Source organism: Chiloscyllium plagiosum, chromosome 11 (assembly GCF_004010195.1).
Source record: "Chiloscyllium plagiosum isolate BGI_BamShark_2017 chromosome 11, ASM401019v2, whole genome shotgun sequence".
Taxonomy (NCBI): Eukaryota; Metazoa; Chordata; class Chondrichthyes; order Orectolobiformes; family Hemiscylliidae; genus Chiloscyllium; species Chiloscyllium plagiosum.
The window spans coordinates 17,235,316-17,254,652 of NC_057720.1; the positions used below are offsets into that span (position 1 = coordinate 17,235,316).

Sequence of the window (19,337 nt, forward strand, 5' to 3'; positions counted from 1 at the left end):
TGGTGCATTCAGTGCTTTAACAACTCACTGGTCAATATTAACCAGAAGTTTAACTCCACTGAAAACATCAACAGTTTAGCTGTAGAAGTAGGCTCTGGTTACTTGACTCGTGGCACGCTTCATGCAAAAGTCACTATATAGTCTACGCAACTAAAGTCAGAAGTAGGACAGAATAAAACACTACTGGTCTAGATGGATAACTTTGAAATAATCACCAAAGTAATTAAAATCTATGTAATACAATGCAGATCCTCACGATTGGAATCATGGTACTGGGCTCAATGTCCAGTCCCTTCTTTCCCTGTTGTACTATTTACTACCTACAGCAGCCAATTGTCAAATTGGCCTGAACCTCTATGAAGCTTTGGTTAAGCTACAACTAGAATACTGCATCCAGTTTTCAACACATTTTAGGATGGATGTGATGTCCCCAACAGGGTGCAGAGTAGATTTACCAGAATACTCCCAAAGGTGGGAGATTTTATCTACAAAGGTTAGGTTGGCAGTTAAATTGGGTTTTCTCTTCTCTTGAAGTTAAAGAAGATGGAAGCGAGATTTGATAGAAAGATGCAAGATGACACCACTTTTGGAGAAGATAGACTGGGAAATGTTGTTCCCATTAGCTGGTGGTAAATGAACTAGGGGACACGGATTTAAAGTTTATGGGCAAGAGGTGCAGGGGAATGTGAGAAAAAGCTTTTTCTAAGCACAGCAAGTGATGTCAAAAGAAAGTTGGAAGGGCACTTGAAGGTTTTAAACAAACAGGGCTATTGGATAGTGTAGTGGAATGGAACACTGTCATAGAGTCAGCAGACCCTTTAGAAACAGACCCTTCAGCCCAACTCATTCAGGCTGGTCAAGTTTCCAAAACTGAACTAGTCTGATTTGCTGGTGTTTGGCCCATATCAGTCTAAACTTTTCCTATCCACATACCTGTCCAAGTGTTTCTTAAATGGTGTAATTGTACTCTTCTCTACCACTTCCTCTGGCAGCTCAATTCATATATGCACAGCCTTGTATGTGAAATAAATTGCCCCTCAGGTCTTTTAAATCTTTCCCCTTTCACCTTAAACCTATACCCTCTAGTTCCCTATCCTGGGCAAAAGGCCTTAGCTATTCACCTTATCTCTGCCCCTCATCATTTTATAAACCTCTATAAAGGTCACCCCTCGGCCTTCAATGCTCCAGGGAAAAACGTACCAGCCTATTTAGCCTCTCTTCATAACTTAAACCTTCCAGTTTAATAACATCCTTCTTATAGAAGAATGACCAGAACTATATGCAGTGTTGCCTTACTAATATCTTGCACAGCTGTAACATGATGTCCCAACTCTGTACTCAATGTTTTGATCAGTGGAGACAAGAGTGCCAAATGCCTTCTTCATCACCAACTATCTGCGATACAACTTTCAAGGAACTGTGTACCTGCATCCTTAGGTCTTTGTTCAACAACACGCCAAGGCCCGATCATTAACTGTATAACTGGTTTGAATTCCCAAAATGCAATACCTCGCATTTATCTAAATTAAACCTCACCTATCACTCCTGATTCAAAAAAGCTAGCATAGACTCAATAGACTGACTGGCCTCCTCCTGTGCCACAAAACGACAATATGACTTTTTTTTATTCATCATGGGATAAGGGCTAGAACTGCATTTATTAACCATCCCTACTTGCCCAGTAGAGTATCAACCATTTGCTGTGGGTCTGGAATCACGTGCTATCCAGATCGGGTGAGGGGGGGCAGATTATCTTCCCTAAAAAGGACATTACTGAATCAGATGAGTTTCTACAGCTATTGACAGTCACTCGTCATCAGGCCAACTTTTTAATTAAAATTTCACCATCTGCCTCGGTAGGTACTTCAACCCATATCCTATGTCCCCAGAACATCTGGATGACTTGTCCAGTGACAATACCACTATTGCACGTTCTCCCCGTGTCTGCGTGGGTTTCCTCCGGGTGCTCCGGTTTCCTCCCACAGTCCAAAGATGTGCAAGGTCAGGTGAATTGGCCATGCTAAATTGCCCGTAGTGTTAGGTAAGGGGTAAATGTAGGGGTATGGGTGGGTTTCGCTTTGGCGGGTCGGTGTGGACTTTGTTGGACCGAAGGGCCTGTTTCCACACTGTAATCTAATCTAATCTAATCTAATCTAATCTTCACCTTCTCTATTCTCACAGCTTTATCATATACATCAATCTTTACAATTTGAATTAATTTGCATAACTGTTTGCCTTTTGATATTGTGATACTCTGACTAATTATTCCAAAGTCTGTTAACTTTGCTACAGCTAGGGAGGCTTTGTTTACATAACATTTATAGTTTTGGTTTTATGTTTTTTAAAATTTATTTGGTGTAATGAAATCTATCTTGTTTAGCACACTGAACAGTTATAATATTGGAGATAGAGAAAATACCCAGTGATTTCTTTGTAACAATCATTTTAAATCAGTGAAAATCTACAGGGTTCCTAATATTTAAGAATACTTCTGATTTCTTTACAGGAGGAGGAAAACCAAGATTTAGAGTAAGTTTATATTAAGCCTTTGCGACTTGGACCTTCTTCTGAAGTGTATCTTGGCTCAAACAACCCCAGAAAGTTGAATCTGCATTCAGTGGAATTAAACATCCTCTCTGGATATTAAACATTGCAATCTACATTTAATTTGATTTGCAATCCACTTCAAATCACATCAAAACTGGACTTAATGTCTTATTGTACATCTGCATAAACTAAGAAAGCAAATATTGAAAAGTATTTGACCGCACTGGCATTCACTAACTAGGATCATTTCAGACTGAAACAAAGGCATTCTTTAAAATCCAGAGATATTTTAAATTTTAATCAAAATATAATTTATTTGAATAGAAGCATCATTAGTAATGGATGCTATATTTGGAGCAGGATGGAGTTCACCGCTTTCAGTCTAGGCTGACCATAATCCCAAACTAAACTAGTCCCACTTGCTTGTGCTTGGCCTACATCCCTCCACACATTTATTTTTCACGTACTTATCTAAATGTCTTTTAAACATTGTAATTGTACCCTCATCCACCACTTCCTTTGGACGTTCACTCCATCCATGAACCACTCTGTGTTAAAGAATGGCCCCGTGTCTTTTTAAAATCTTTCTCCTTTCACCTTAAAAATATGCCCCCTAGTCTTGAAACCCTTCACCTAGGGTAATAACACCTGCTATTCACCTTATCTATACCTCATTATTTTACAAACCTCTACCAGGTCACCTCTCAACCTCCAACCCTCCAGTGAAAAAAGTCCCAGCCTATCCAGCCTCTCCTTAAAACTCAAGCCTTCCATTCCTGGCAACATCCTGGTAAATTTCTTCTGAACTCTCTCCAGCTTAATAATATCTTTCTTATAACTGGGAGATCAGAAGTGGATAGTCCCAAATTAGTGTCAGTACTTTTGTAAGAGTGCAATAACATAGGTTTTCTAGTCTTATCACGTACATGCTATGCATTAGGAAAGGGAAAGCACTGCCATTGATCAAAAAATTCACAGCCTCTAGTCTAATTCACCCCACATTTTTATTTTATATTCCCTTCTGGGATATATGTCAGTATCACTGGCTGACCAGCATTTATTGCCCATCCCTAGCTGCCCCACTTGCTTTAATAATTTCTATGGTATTTAAGAATTAAGAAAAAAAATTCAAAATATTTTCAAAACTGTACAGAGACTTACAACACATCTTTGTTGGATGATTAAGCATACATTTTTAAATATATCCTGTAGTTAAAAAATGATGTTGGACTTTAGACTTTATAGCAGTACTACAATCTGCCAGCCGGGCAGGCAGAAAAATCTAACCACATATCAAACCTCAAAGTGTAGCATTTATCAACGCCAATGTGCATTGTTAAATTTACTGTACTGCGAATAGAATTTAAATCACTGCTTTTTCATTTTGAAGAAAGGAATCTATACTCATTATAATGTTGTAAATACATTCTGCAATCAAGAAAAATCCTCAAGCAACATTTCCAAATCTTGCATAAGTAACCTGAAAGTGAACTGAACTTTTAAAAAAAAAACTTAATTTGACATGAAAATAGTATTAGTATTCTTGGCCAAGAGGACTGCTGTCAGTTACTAACCAAGGTACATTATGTAAATGGAAAACAGCATTTTTAAATCATGCTTATTTCTGATTTCAAACCCAGATGTTCCAAATACTTTTATCTCCATTAAAAAATGAATACAAGTAGTATAAAAGGTGTCAGAAACCTTTTTCAGTATAAATATAGTTGGTCAAGTGAGAATCTAGAATTAAGTCTCACATTTAAGTCAAAGGAGCTGGCATTTACAGCACTGCTTATTGCCGAACTTTGTTTACTATTCAATCTTAAAGCAAATTCAGATCTACATATTTTTGTTTAAACTCCTCAGCTCTGTCCAGCCAACATCCAACTTCACAATTTCCTGTTCATTCTAAAGACAGGAACACTGGCCACTGCAAACTCTGTTATTACAATGGTAGAACAAAGGAAGCAGACAAGCGACGCCAAGAATCGCAATGTATTACAATGAAGAAGCGTTACAATATTACAATGTGGCAATGCCAAATCTTATACACAAATGGATATTTCAGCTTATCATCTTTATTTGGCTGCATATACAGTCAGAAGGACGAAATTTATGCCCTGCTAACTTTAGAAGAAAAAACAATTTCATTTATGTCTAAGGCCACTTATGCAACAAGTATATATTGACTATGCAGCAACCATCTCTCATAAATCCAGTACAGAATTCAGGAGAGTCTTCTTTATCCAGATTGGTGAAAACATGGAACTCACTATCACAAGTAGTAATTGAGGTGAACAGCACAGGTTCATTTTAGGGGAATTATGGAAGAATATGAGAGAGAAATATTTAGAAGATATGCTAATTGGATTAGATAAATTAAGGTATGAGGAGGTTCATATGGAGCACAAACACAGGTACAAGAGTTCAGCCAAAATATTCTGATTTTTGGTTATAAACTTGATGTAATGTAGATTGAATAAAACATATCTAATTAATTTTATTTTCCAAGTGGTAAAACTGTACCAACTAAAAATCGGGGATCACCTCAGAAGATGACACAAACACTGGACAGTAACCTAGTTTGTATTAGTGAAAGTTCTGATAATGCTATTGTTAATTTAACACAATTTATGAAACTACCAAAAGTAAAGAAAAAAAAAAGATGTGGTATACTGCTTGTGTAGTTTTGAGGGGACCAATGTGGCCAGGTGAATGGATCATTTGTCCCTTGTCCATTCAAAGCAAGTGCTGTTAAGTATTTAACTATACTACTCCCACTATATTTCACTCTTCACAACTTTGCCAGAGGGGAGGAAGGTAGCTAAATTATGTTATTGAATTTATCAAGTTTCTTTAAATGATTTGGAAAACCTAAAAATAACATCTGTTTAGTTGAAATACAAAACAACTTCTGAACAAATGAGAGAAAAAAAATGATCTGGAAGGTGTCTCTTTATTTATTAAACAATGATTTTCCTTCCATCTCTTTGCAGTCGGGTGCACTCAGGACAGAAAAACCAGGATGGTGTAGTCACAGCTCCAATCAAATTGACCTTCAATGATAACAACAAGCAGACCATAGCACGTCAGTGCAATTTATATGCAGTGCATAATGATCAGTTCTACTAAAGTCAATGGAATTATTGAGAAGGAGGTAGAATAGGTAATCCATACTATATTGCCATTTTGCTCACTCTCCAATTTGAATTTCCTGGATGACTTTTGTTACACTCAGAACCAGCTAACCAGAAATGACAAGAGATAACACAACTAAATGGTGAAGTTGTATCAAATGTTTTATATTTTGTGACTAAATTTCAAATGTAAATGTTTTTGGAGAAATATTATATTCAATTTTATATATTCATACATTTACAAAGTGAATAGTTCACTCCCTCAGATTGTACAATGTTCAGGAAGTAAAGCTGAATGGTCAGATAGCCCACAAATGTGAATGCAGGTTCCACGTCAACAAGAGAGAACATGAGGCAGTATTGAAGAGGAAGCAGGAAAGTAGTAGTATTATTGTTGGGGGAGATTGAAGGTAGGGGTAACTGATCTTTAATTATTTACATAAAGTGGGTGGACTGTTAATTATAGGGGCATGTGGTGCTGAAATGGTGATGTGAACTTGTGCCCACTATTCACCCAACCTGGCAAAATAACTAAGGTGCGGCCCTAATCTTCGAACAGAGATCATTTCTCCATGTTTGAATGTATTCCAAATCATTTTAGAATTGTGCAAATATTTTGTTGCTGAAAGTTTTTAGACTCTAAACATTCACAACAAATGCTTTTCTGTCCTACTACAGCAGGTTATCTCACATTATTAAAACATTAATGCAACTTTCATTCAGTATATTATTTATCATGGTTAAACAAACCAGGGTGTTTCACAGAAATGTTTTCAAACCAAGTGTGACATCAAACTCCAGGAAATATAGGACAAATGACCAAAACATTGATTGAAAAGGTTTGTTTCAAGGAATTTCTTAAAAAGGAAGGAAGAGAGATCAAGAGCAGTAGATTCGGAAGGAAACTCCGACAGCCATGCCTTCAGATTTTTAGGCTTTACTCTCAAAAGGTAGACTAGTGAAAAATGGGGATGTACAAGAGACCAGAAGCAGAGGAGCGCACACATCTCAGAAGATTGTAGGGGTGGAGGAGGTTACAGAGATTTAGAGGGCCCCATCATGGAGAAATCTGAAAACAAGAATCTTTAAAATGAAGGACTGTTGGACTTGAAGCTAATATTGATCAGCAAAGGGTAATGAGTAAAAAGTGATTTGGTGCAAGTTAACGATCCCAGCTGAAGTTAGTTCTAGAAAAGTCAATCTCTGACTGAAACCTGCATTGACAGGCTTTAGCTTTAAACAAAAAAAATCAGGAACAACAGAAATTGCTTAGAAAACTCAGCAGGTCTGGCAGCATCTGTGGAGAGAAAGCAGAGTTAATGTTTCAGATCTAGTGACCCATCTTCAGAACTCTCCTCCACACTCAGTGCTATGCATCATCATACGTACACTCGCGACCTCTCTTTCCATCAACACCCCTCGCACTGGCTCAAAGTTGCCCTGGCCCTACCACCCGAACAACCAACAACCCTGCCCCCACTTCCAATTTATCCTCTGGCTTATTTGACATGCTAACAAAAATCTTTTTTAGTCATAGAAATGTATAGCACCGAAGGAGACGCTTTGGTCCAACTCATCCATGCTGATCGGATATCCTAAATTAATCTAGTCCCATTTGCCAGTAATTGCCCCATATCGCTCTAAACCCTTCCTATTCATATACCCAGCCAGATGCCTTCTAAAGTTGATATTGTACCAGCTTCCACCATTTCCTCTGGCAGCTCATTATAGGCACACATCATCCTCTGCATGAAAAAATGCTCCTTCAGTCCCTTTTAAATTTTTCCCCTCTCACCCTAAACCTATGCCTTCTAGTTCTGGAACCCCCACCCCAGGGAAAAGACCTTGTCTATTTACCCTATCCATGCCCCTCATGATTTTATAAACTTCTATAAAAGGTCACCCAGCCACCTCCAACGCTCCAGGGAAAACAGCCCCAGCTTATTCAGCCTCTCCCTGTAGCTCAAAACCTCCAACCCTGGCAACATCCTTGTTAATCTTTTCTGAACTCTTTCAGGTTTCTTTTCTTTTCAGGCATTAAGGAATGCAAGATACAACAACTTAAAGATATATCCAAACCCCTCTGGAACCTCTCCCCTAACTCCGACTCCATCTATTCTCCTCACTCCATCTCCTGTCATGTATTTACTCACCTATCTGACCTTCCACTCTGATGCTGAACATGTTCTGAAGGGTCACTGGACCCAAAACATAAAACTCTGCTTTCTCTCCACAGATGCTACCAAACCTGCTGACTTTTCCCAGCAATTTCTATTATTGTTTCAGACTTTAGCTTTTTTTTTTAAAACTATGCAGATCAGTTACTGAACACATTCACAAAAGTCTGCTAATCTACTTTTATCCCAGAATAAAACATTTAGTAAAAAAGAAAAACATTAGCCACATTGCATTAGACAAAAAGGCTGGAAAAATGTCATTAGAAAACCAGCAAGGGATTCAAACTCTCATCATTCCTTTTATCCCAGCAATATCCTTCCAACACCAAAGCTTCAAAGATCTCCCATTATCTCCCTATAAAACATGTGCTGCTCAGGCTGGCATAGTCACAGCTGGTTTCCTTCCTGTAAATTTCTGCACCTTCACTAGTTTCTTTTCCTTAAACTGATATCTCTCCCAGAAACAGCCAAACAGTAAACTAAACTCAATATTACTTTAACCTCAGACCAAATACAAGAGGACTCTCAACTCAATGTCTGTCTGTCTCACACTATTCCTTACTCAGTATAACACCACTCTTTGGCACATAAACCTGCTGACTGGCTGATTCCCTTTTCAATTTTTGTGTGTTTCCTGAAGCAACAGCAGTTTTATTCTCTAACTTTACTTTAATGCACTAGCCTTCTCAACCCCATCCCTTTAGTTCAGTTATAATAGAAAGAGATTCAAAAAACAGACCTCCAGATCTCTCAGCACTAAGCTCACAAGAACATTTCTAAAGTGAAACTAAAATCTGGCCTCTACCTAACACACAAAATTACAAAAATATAAATTCAGCTTAAGTTACATATTGTTCCAAATACAAAAAAAAACACTGCAGAGAGCACAGTTTTAGATAAACACATGTTTATGGAGAGTAGAAAATGGGAGACTGGCCAGGAGTGTGCTGGAATAGTCAAAGCTAGTGGCCACAAAGGAAGGATGGGGATTTCAGCAGCAGTTAAGCAGAGGAAGCTTTTCTGACAAGTAGCATTAAGCACACTAGAAGTTATGCTACTGGTAACCACATCCTTTATAATACATGTATTATATAAACAGATATTGTGGCAGGACTTCAAACAATAGAATGAAGAAAGTGCTATGTCAGACATTTTTCACTTTTCTTTCAATAATTCTACCAATATAATAAATTTACCTCATCATAATTGGAGTCTACTCCAATACTTTTCCCTTTGTCATAGTGGTTGGGGTCCATTCCAGTACTTTTCAAATTGATAATGTGCACCTCTTGAGGAAGACCTGTCGTTCCTCCACTTGCACAGCCAGATGATACAGTAAAGCTCTCCAGCAAAGTTTTAACTGGATGGGATTCATCCACTGGTCTAAGCACACAATCATTTCCCACCAGAGGACCTGCAGACAATATTAAGAAAAAAAAAGTTTACTAACAGAATTAATTGAAATTTCTTTCCTCTTGATTGTGAATAGCAATTTTCCTCAACATGCACAAGGATCATGCACAGCTCAGTGCAAATTGTACAATCCTTTTCCCCACCAGTATAATTTATTTGCAGGACTATGTGGAAAGAAATGGTGTCTTATGGCATAATTACTTTAACAAGCAGAGTAAAGAACCTACATAGAATCCAATTATCAAAATACACTTTTAAAATAAAATCCATCAGACAAATCTGTACATGGTCTTTTACCTGAGTGAACAAAAGATAAATGTTCATGAATTATCGGCTAGCTTCAGGTACTGCTAACTGCAAATATGTATACATGAAGCAGTAACATTTTTTGATTAACTTGTTTCGCAGAAATCTAACAATAATGGATGTTCTTGACTAAGAACTTGCATTTTATGTTACAATTTTGAGTTTTAAAAAGGAATACAATAATAATGGAGACTAAGGGGGAACGCAGCGCACCTGAAGCGGGTTTGGTGGCAAGAAACATTTTCAGACAAGGTCGCAGCAAATGGGACCCCACCGCCATCCTGTTTCTGTCCCAAATAATTCTACAGTTTGTACTTGCCAATCCACTAATCCTCCTATCCCAGTTCAATGGAAGTTATTTTGTAAGCAGTATTTTGTAAGCAAAGAGATCCTGTGGGGGAGTGCCTCATTCAAAAGGCATTCCATTTAGTTAGAGGGCAAGCAAAAGCATTAAGTGACCCTTCATCAGAACGGAATTCAAAAAGTTAACTCCACAGATGGTGTCAGACCTGCAGAGCTTCTTCAGCATTCTGCCTTTTGTTTTGGATTTCCAACACCCATAGTTATTTGTTTTTAATCTAATTATTGGGGACCTGGCTTGGGGGATGGGGATAGGACCATTGAAATTCATCTGCTGTCCATGCTAAAGTCCCCAACCCCTCACAAACCCCATCCTGTCATTACTCACCTGTGCTTCTAGTCACTCATTGGATCTCTGGTGGGTGCACTGTTACCAGCAGCCAACATTTTTCTGGTGATGCTAACTAGTGGAACACTGCTGTTGTCCTCAAATCAGACAGTAGCTCTCATGAGAGATGGGGGCTAGATTCCCAACTCAGATCCTTTGTCGTAGGCAATGCCTGCACCTGGCCACTCAAATACCTCGAGACACTTAAATCACAAAAGGAGGCAATGCAAAGCTCAGACCTTTGGTGTCTACATGAAATACTGCACTCAGAAGCAGAGTGTTATAAATTACACTTTCAACTATGCTTCTGGACTTCAAATTCACTGGCTAACTTTAAATTAAGTGTCTTAAGTGGAAGAGGAGACAAAAAGTTTAGGCAGTTTCAGTTTTAGTGGGCAAGAATCTAAAGAGCAGTGAGTGCAGTTATCTTTCATAATCTGCTTTCCATCAAAAGAACTGATATCAAGTCACTCTCATTCCAGCCAACTTTGCTATACAGTATTGGTGGAAAGCATTTGATGTTACATACATCATTTGTGCCCAGAATGCATTTAGTTAAAATACAAGATGAAAGGGAAACAGAAAAGTTGCATTTTTCATTATGTTTACATTAAAGAACTATAATACGTAATTCACTTCCAGAAGGTAAATTTCTAAATAACAGTTTGTTTTAGGGAACACAAACAAGTGATTTGGAGAATCACGGTTATCTTTTAACACCTTCTTTATGTTTAAGAAAGATAGATTTGTGGAAGGGACATTAATTTTCAAAATAGCACAATGCTTATTAACAGCCCGTACAAGTTCACCCTGACAAAGGTTTAAAATTGAAGAGCACGAAATCTGTTTTCATGATCAACTTCATTTTAGTGGTTTGTTTTTTTTTTGACTCCAGCCCATGACCAGACAGCAGTATTAAACAGTTAAACACGAATCTGTGTTTATCTGTGATTTAGTTGAAAGAAAACAGGATTGTCTTGTCAGTTGCATTTGCACTGCAACAATTGTAAGACTACATCACAACAGTTTCACATTTTAGAACAAATTTTTGCAGGCCACCATGTGATTAACTCCGAACAAATTCAAAGTCAATTCACAGCAGTATATAACACAGCACGAACCCAATGAACCCCTCCTTTCTATGTGGGTTCCAGCTCAGATCAGAATTACGCCATGATTTACTTCATTTGTCTTCTCAAAAGCCTCAAATATTCCAGATCATATAACCATAACCTTAGATGCTGACAGATAAATTTTTCTTTCCTTAATTTGTGATATGACTCAGACTGCACTACTGTTAAGTCAATTAATCAGAATGTAATACTTGGTGTCCTATAAAGAAAACAAAGAGACAATTTAGAATATCATGTATTACAAAAAATCAAAAAAAAAGCAAAGCTTCCCCAACTGATAACCAAGTTAACTATGGGCTGAATGCCTCCTTATGTGGTGTAACCATTCTTGATTTGATGACAACAGAAGAAAATGAGGAAGATTAGGTACAGGTATGGAAAATGCTGAGAGGCACATATGATATCTCAGTAAGTAAGCCATGTGATTTAAGAGAGACAGTATCAAAAGACTTTTATCTTATCTATTTAGAAGGGCATTCGTTTATATCCTTCCCCTGATGGTGTTAAAGGAGAGTCTGTAGAACCCTAATTAACTCATTCTCAAAAAAAAAGACACACAAATATCTACTTGAAATGAGATTTACGGTGACCAGAATTGTAAGACAAATCAACCATCACATCAAACATGACAGGTATTTGCCTTGTTGGGTTAGCAAGAAGGTATGTGCCATATGAAAGACAACCAGTTAGAATTTGCTAACGGAACTTGGAGTTGAATTTACTTACTTTTGAGCATTGATGGGGAAATAATTGGATCTTTTGTTCAGAATTTTAACTTTGAAAAAAAGGTGAGAGAAAGGACACAAAAATAAGATAAAATAGCATGGTCAGGCAAAATGGAGGAACTAATGCACTTTTTCTGGATCACTATTTTCCTACTTAATTATGTAGGAATAAAAAGTAAGATAGAATACAGTTATACTTTAATTCACTGACGAACCTATCCCAACAGTCACTGCATCAGAGGTCAGCTCAGTTTTCCTTCATGTGAATCCAGGGAAAGCGATGGGACCAGACGGAGTACCAAGCCGTGCACTCTCAGCATGCGCAGATCAACTGGCAGGGGTCTCCTCGGACATCTTCAACCTCTCCCTGCAGCAGGCCACTGTCCCAGCCTGTTTCAAGAGGGCCAACATCATCCCTGTTCCTAAGAAGGCTCATGCAGCATGTCTCAATGACTACTGCCCAGTGGCCCTAACTTCGGTTGTCAAGAAGTGCTTTGAAAGGTTGGTCATAGCATTAATCAACTCCAGCCTCCCTACTATTCTTGACCCACTCCAATTTGCCATCAGACCAACAGATCCATGTCAGATGCCATATCACTTGCCTTTCACTCCTCTCTTGAACATCTTGACACCAAAAACAGCTACGCAAGTATCCTAATCATTGACTACAGTTCAGCCTTCAACACTATTATCCCCTCAAGACTGATTATTAAACTTACTGATCTCAGACTGAGCCCCACTCTCTGCAACTGGATCCTCAGTTTCCTGACCCACAGGCTACAATCAGTGAAGACTGGGGACAATACTTCGTTCTCACTAACACTCAACACTGGAGCCAGGGGTGCATACTCAACCCCCTACTGTACTCTCTGTAAATCCATGACTGTGCTGTGAAATACCAGACTAATGCCATTTACAAGTTCACTGATGACACCACCATAGTCGGTCGAAGCTCAGATGGCGACGAAACAGACTACAGACGGGAGGTGGAAGACCTGGAAAAATGGCACACTGAGAACAACCTAGCTCTCAATGCCAGCAAAACCAAGAAACTCATTATTGACTTTCGGGGGGGAATGTTACTCATACACATTAACAGCGCAGAGGTGGAACGAGTGGAGAGTGTCAAGCTCCTGGGAATGGTCATCCACAACAAGCTTTCTTGGACTCTTCATGTGGACACACTGGTGACAAAGGCCCAACAATGTCTCTTCTTCCTCAGGCAGCTGAGGAAACTTAGCATGATGGCGAATACCCTTGCCAATTTTTATAGGTGCCATCGAGAGCATTCTGTCTGGATGTATCACTACCTGGTATGAAAATGTGTTGCTGGAAAAGCGCAGCAGGTCAGGCAGCATCCAGGGAACAGGAGAATCGACGTTTCGGGCATAAGCCCTTCTTCAGGAAATGGGCATTTCCTGAAGAAGGGCTTATGCCCGAAACGTCGATTCTCCTGTTCCCTGGATGCTGCCTGACCTGCTGCGCTTTTCCAGCAACACATTTTCAGCTCTGATCTCCAGCATCTGCAGACCTCACTTTCTCCTCACTACCTGGTATGGCAACCGTACCATTCAAGATCAGAGACGGTTACAGAGAGTGGTGAACTTAGCCTGGACAATCACAAAGGCCAACCTCCCATCTACAGAATCCATCTACCAGGCCCGCTGTCAAGGAAAGGCTGCTATCATTCTCAAAGATCCATCCCAACTTGGCAATGTTTTTCTACAAGCTCTACAATCGGGAAGAAGGTACAGAAACCTGAATACACGCACCAGCTGGTTTTGTAACAGTTTCTATCCTATTGTCGTTCTGAATGGACTCAAACGCTTAACATTCGCATGTACCTGTGTTTTTGTTTTTGCCACTGTTTACCTATTATTTATTTATCTAAGCTACTTAACTATGTGATCTGCCTGTATTGCTCGCAAGACAAAGCTTTTCACTGTGCCTCGGTACACTTGACAATAAATTCAATTCATTTGTTCATTCATTTAAACAGAGGCCCATTCACTATTTCTACACAGCACTATATCCGTGTTGATCTGTCAGCAAGTGGTTCCACCAAACAAGACCATCTAGGTCAAGGAGGATTCTGAATTATCTTCATGTTTTCTTCCTATAATCCAAATCAATCAATAACGCTAATGTTTCCAACAACATTCACAAAAATAAAATACTAAAACCTTCCTCTTTTAAGCATTATAAGTCAACCACCCCACATGACCAGTAAATCTGGACATCCAGTAATCTATAAAAAAGAACAAAGTGCAAATGGGAAATGCAAAAAAAGACTTGCAAGAGATAAAGGCTAGTAGTAAAAGATTGTATACATTATGAAATAGTGATGTAAAGAGAGATGTCATTCCATTAAAGCCAGATGCAGCAGAGACTACAATCGATAAAAAGGAAATAGCAGACTTAAACAGCTACTTTCAATTCATTTCATAACAGAGGATGAAAACAAAGTACCAAAAGAACCTAAAAATATATGTCGCATTGAATGTAGTTGCTACAATGCAAATTTTTAAAAATGGAAGTAGAAATAAATTTGGTATTTGTGGTAGTCAAATCTCCAGGAAATTTCTACCCTGTCATTACAAAGAGGTGGGAAATCTTCAGAAGTTATATTCAGGAATTATTCCATTGGATTGGAAAACTGTGCATCACTCCCTTATTTAAGATGGAAGACATGGAGGAAAAAAAAATCAACAGATTTGTCACTTGACATCAATTGAAGCTACCCAAATCTATCTTCAGAAACAGGGTTATTGACTGTGCGTACAAGTACTAGCTGGTCCAAAACAATTTGCATGGACTTGCGAATGGGTAGACCATGTTTGATTAATTCAGCTCAATTTTGAGGCATTCACTGACAAGCTATATGATCTTGTCTACCATGATGTATGACAAACGGTGTAGAGACATTTTTTTCTTTTTTAATTACCAAGGCTTTTGGAAGTCAGTTAAGTTTTAAACAAAGTGATAAAAATCAGAAATCAAATTGCCAAAATACGGAGGTAATTGTGTGTCCCAAGATTGGTATTGTTTGGGATGTAGCAGAACTTCAGTAAGAACAAAGGGCTGTGATTTTTAAAAACTTTACAGTTAAAAAAATTTATGCAAAGGATACTTGAATATTAGCTTTTATTTCCAAACATACTGGAATTCAAATTAAGAAAATAATACTTCATTTATACAGAAGGAATATTTTTAACACAAAATTTGCAACTATGTTTCCCAAGATTTAGGAATGCTGGATCAGTTGAGATATCCAGGGAGATGGAATGATGCTGGGGAAAGAGAGTTCAAGTACAGAAGCTACAAACTAAATAAAACAGACTTGTAGGGCTGAATGTCCGATTCCTGTTTTTTATGCTACATTATATTTTAAACTTGGAGCAACAGTATTGTCAACTCCTGTACTTTGGATCCAATCAAAATTAGTCAACCAAATGTTAGTTATTATCCTTTAAAATAAGAAAAACCGTATTTACAGTTTGCTACCTTTCACATATTCACACCAAATGTTCCTTCTACAATATAATTGTGGCTTAAGCAGGTTGTGTCCAACTGGTGGACAAGTCCAGTCCTGCCAACTATTCTGCTCTCAAGATAAAACACACTCATGACTTAGCTAAGCACTGCCTGAACTTGTTCAATAAAGACAATGTTTGAATGCTAATGGATCTTGGATCATACGCAACCCAATTATTTAGCACTCCAGAGAACAATCCACAAATCAAACTAAATCACCGAAAGATGTAAATATGACTTTGTATTTGAGATGAGCACTGCACTGCAGTTTTTGACCAACTGAAAATCTGTCGGCAAAAGGTCAATGAAAGACTGGAAATTTAATCTAGTAGTGTTTAATAAGGTTATAAAATTAATGCTATCACAAGAACAAGTAGTACAGATACAAGTTAAAATATACAATCTTGTAAAGTACATTAAATCTTTCCACATGCGACACAAAAGAAAATATAATGTTCCAATGCAAACAGCTGTAAGGGCACAGTAACCTTGAATTACAAATCAGGCAAGCAAGATGCAGTAACAGCTATTAATACCGCAAGCAGCAGGTTAACCTGACTTTCTGCACAGTGAAAACTTCTCTCAATAGGCAGAGTTCAAAATTTGCTATGGCAACCGCACATGTTTACTTCTCTGAAAGTTATTTACTTTAAAATCAGTCTCTTGAGGGTGACAGGGATAATAGTTTGCGTTCCCTAGCATAGTACAAGGGATCTAGTTCCAATGCTGAAGTATGTGGAGTATATAAAAGCAAGACAAGAATTGATTTCTGTCAAAAGGACATGAAATGTAGGATAACATTAAGTACATGTATTCATTTTCTAAAATGGTATACATCAAAAACTACACTATCTACTTTCAGGCAGAGCTATAGTTGCCAATTTTTACGATAAATCAAACAAGCAAAAATCAAAATGAAATTGCTCCAAATAAAAATGACCGCGACACTGCTTTCAATCACAGTATCACCTCCCTTCCCAGGTATTTGCTTCTCACTTGTTCTATTTTCTAAAACTTCATTGGAAATGTATTCTTTCACTGTATCCTAGGACACCTTCCAAAATCCTCCTTACAAACCCTCTGCTCAACCACCATTTCCATCCCATGCGATAGCAGTTTTGTAATGTCTTATTTTGTTGAAAAGTACAAGTACATATACTCTACAAATGAAGCCATTCATACCACTTGCCCAATGCTCGTCTGTATAGATGACAAAGATTCTCTCACTGTAATTGCTTCTTCCCAACCTGTCTCCAGGTATTGCTCAAGCACGTATCAATGAAATCTGCCTTTAAAATGTCAATCACTCCATGAGGCAGGGCTACATTCTTAAATTTCTGTGTACTTACATTTCACCTAAACGTTCTAAATTCTGCTAGTGGCCATCATTTACTTAAGAACCTCATACTGAATTTACTGACAAGTGGAAAATGTCTCTCTATATCCGCCAGGGGTGTCAGGGCTCTTCATAACTTTGAAGGCCTCTCTGTCGTCTTAGTCTTCACTACAACCAAAAAGACCTCAATCTGCTCAGTCTTTCTGGAGAGCTGCAACTTCTCAAACCTAGTGACATTCTTGTAATATTTTCTGCAATTTTGCAAATGTATCTTTATCCTTTTTGCAGTATGGGTGAGATCTGTTTACCATATTCCCAAATCACTAAAATTCTACACAAATTTCAAAATACGTAGCTGCTTGAGATTCTATTTCACTGCAACTGATCTCCAGTATTTTGCTTTCTTTATGGTACTACCACCTTGCGTTGCTACTTTTAGTGATTAATGCATCCATAATTTAAAGGTTTTTGCACCTTGATCTAATTAGTTTTAACTTCCAGGAAGGTACATGCATCACTTCACACTGCATTATATAGACAGGTTTTTGCTTTGCCATTTTGCAGAGTTTTTGTGGAACCTCCAAAAGTACAGGAGACGGAGGTCTACAGATGCTGGAGATCAGAGTTGAGAGTGTGTTGCTGGAAAAGCACAGCAGGTCAGGCAGCATCCCAGGAGCAGGAAAATTGACGTTTCGGGCTGGAGCCCTTCATCAGGGAAGCAGCTTGGAGCCTCGAGGGTAGAGAGATATTTGGGGGGGTCTGGGGAGAAGGTAGCTGGGAGTGCAATAGGTGGATGGAGATGGGGGTAAAGGTGATAGGCTGGAGAGGACAGTGGAGTGGATAGGTGGGAAGGAAGATTGACAGATGGGGCAGGTCATGAAGGCAGTGCTGAGCTGGAAGGTTGGATCTGGGATATGGGTGAGGGGAGGGGAAAATGAGGAAACTGGTGAAGTCCACATTGATGCCATGAGGTTGAAGGGTTCCGAGGCAGAAGATAAGGCGTTCTTCCTCCAGGCATCGTGGGTGAGGGAGTGGTGATGGAGGAAGCCCAGAACGTGCATGTCCTCGGCAGAGTGGAGGGGAAATTGAAATGTTCAGCCATGGGGCGGTTGGGTTGGTTGGTGCAGGTGGCCCAGAGATGTTCTCTAAAGTGGTCAGTGAGGTGTCCAGTTTTCCCATTGTACAGGAGACCGAATCAGGAACAATGATTACAATAAATGATGTCTGGAAGTGCAGGTGAAACTTTGATGGGTGTGGAAAGCTCCTTTGGGGCCTTGGACAGAGGTAAGGGGGGAGGTGTGGGTACAGGTTTTGCAATTCCTGTGGTGGCAGGGTAAGGTGCCAGGGAGGGTGGCGTGGACCTGACTAGGGTAAGGTGCCAGGGAGGGTGGCGTGGACCTGACTAGGTGGTCACAGAGGGAACGGTTTTTGTGGAAAGTAGATAGGGGCTGGGTGTGGGGGGGGGGGGGGGGGAGAGATATATCCCTGCTGGTGGGGTCCATTTGTAGGTGGCGGAAATGTCAGCGGATGATGCGATTTATGCGGAGGTTGGTGGGGTGTAAGGTGAGGACCAGGAGGTTCTGTCCTTGTTGCGGTTGGAGGAGTGGGGTTCGAGGGCGAAGGTGCAGGACGTGAATTAGATGCATTGGAGGGCACCTCCAACCACGTGGGAGGGGAAATTTCGGTCTTTAAAGATGGAGGCCATCTGGTGTGTTCTGTGGTGGAACTGGTCCCTTTTTTTTTCAGGTGCAGGAACGCTCCTGTTTCCCTAAAAAATGAGCACACCCTGAAATAATTCCACAGAGGCCAGTATCCCATCACCAGGTCATGTGGAGAGTGCTTGACGCTGATCCAACGCCCTCAGAGCCAGCTCTCGCAACCTCTGACACTCCTGTTGTTTCATTCTTTTTTTTTAACCCCCACACGACCACCTAACTGCGGTAGTGCTTATTTTTTCTCCAGCACCAATGTTGTGTGTGTGCAGGTATAAGGCACAGTGAGAGACACAAGGTGCATGAATCTTTATTGAGTTTCCGCCACCAGGAAGAAAAGAAACACCCAACTGGCCAGTGCCAAGCAGTGCCCTTTAGTGGAATTGGTCCTCCTGGGAGCAGATGCAGCGGAGGCGGAGGAATTAGGAAAATGAGATATCATTTTTACAAGAGGTAGGGTGGAAGGAGGTGTACCCTAGATAGCTGTGGGAGTCGGTAGGTTTGTAAAAAAAATGGTCGGCATTGAGTCAGTCCTCATGGATGGAGATGGAGAGGTCTAGGAAGAGGAGGGAGGTGTTAGAGATGGTCCAGGTGAATTTAAAGGTCAGGGTAGAATGTGTTGAAGTTGA

The 19,337-nt window shown here is 39.4% G+C and overlaps 1 protein-coding gene across 3 annotated transcripts in view; it reads right to left on the reverse strand.

Moving 5' to 3' along the window:
* tgfbr3 (transforming growth factor, beta receptor III) overlaps positions 1 to 19,337 on the reverse strand; it is a 181,546-nt gene that overhangs the window by 105,021 nt on the left and 57,188 nt on the right. For 2 of the 3 annotated variants that reach the window (XM_043698779.1, XM_043698778.1), the window contains exon 3: positions 9,058 to 9,275. The exons of the other annotated variant lie outside the window; for it this stretch is intronic. In XM_043698779.1, coding sequence (XP_043554714.1) covers positions 9,058 to 9,275 — 218 coding nt within the window. The remainder of the gene's footprint in view (positions 1 to 9,057; positions 9,276 to 19,337) is intronic. 3 annotated transcript variants of the gene reach the window in all.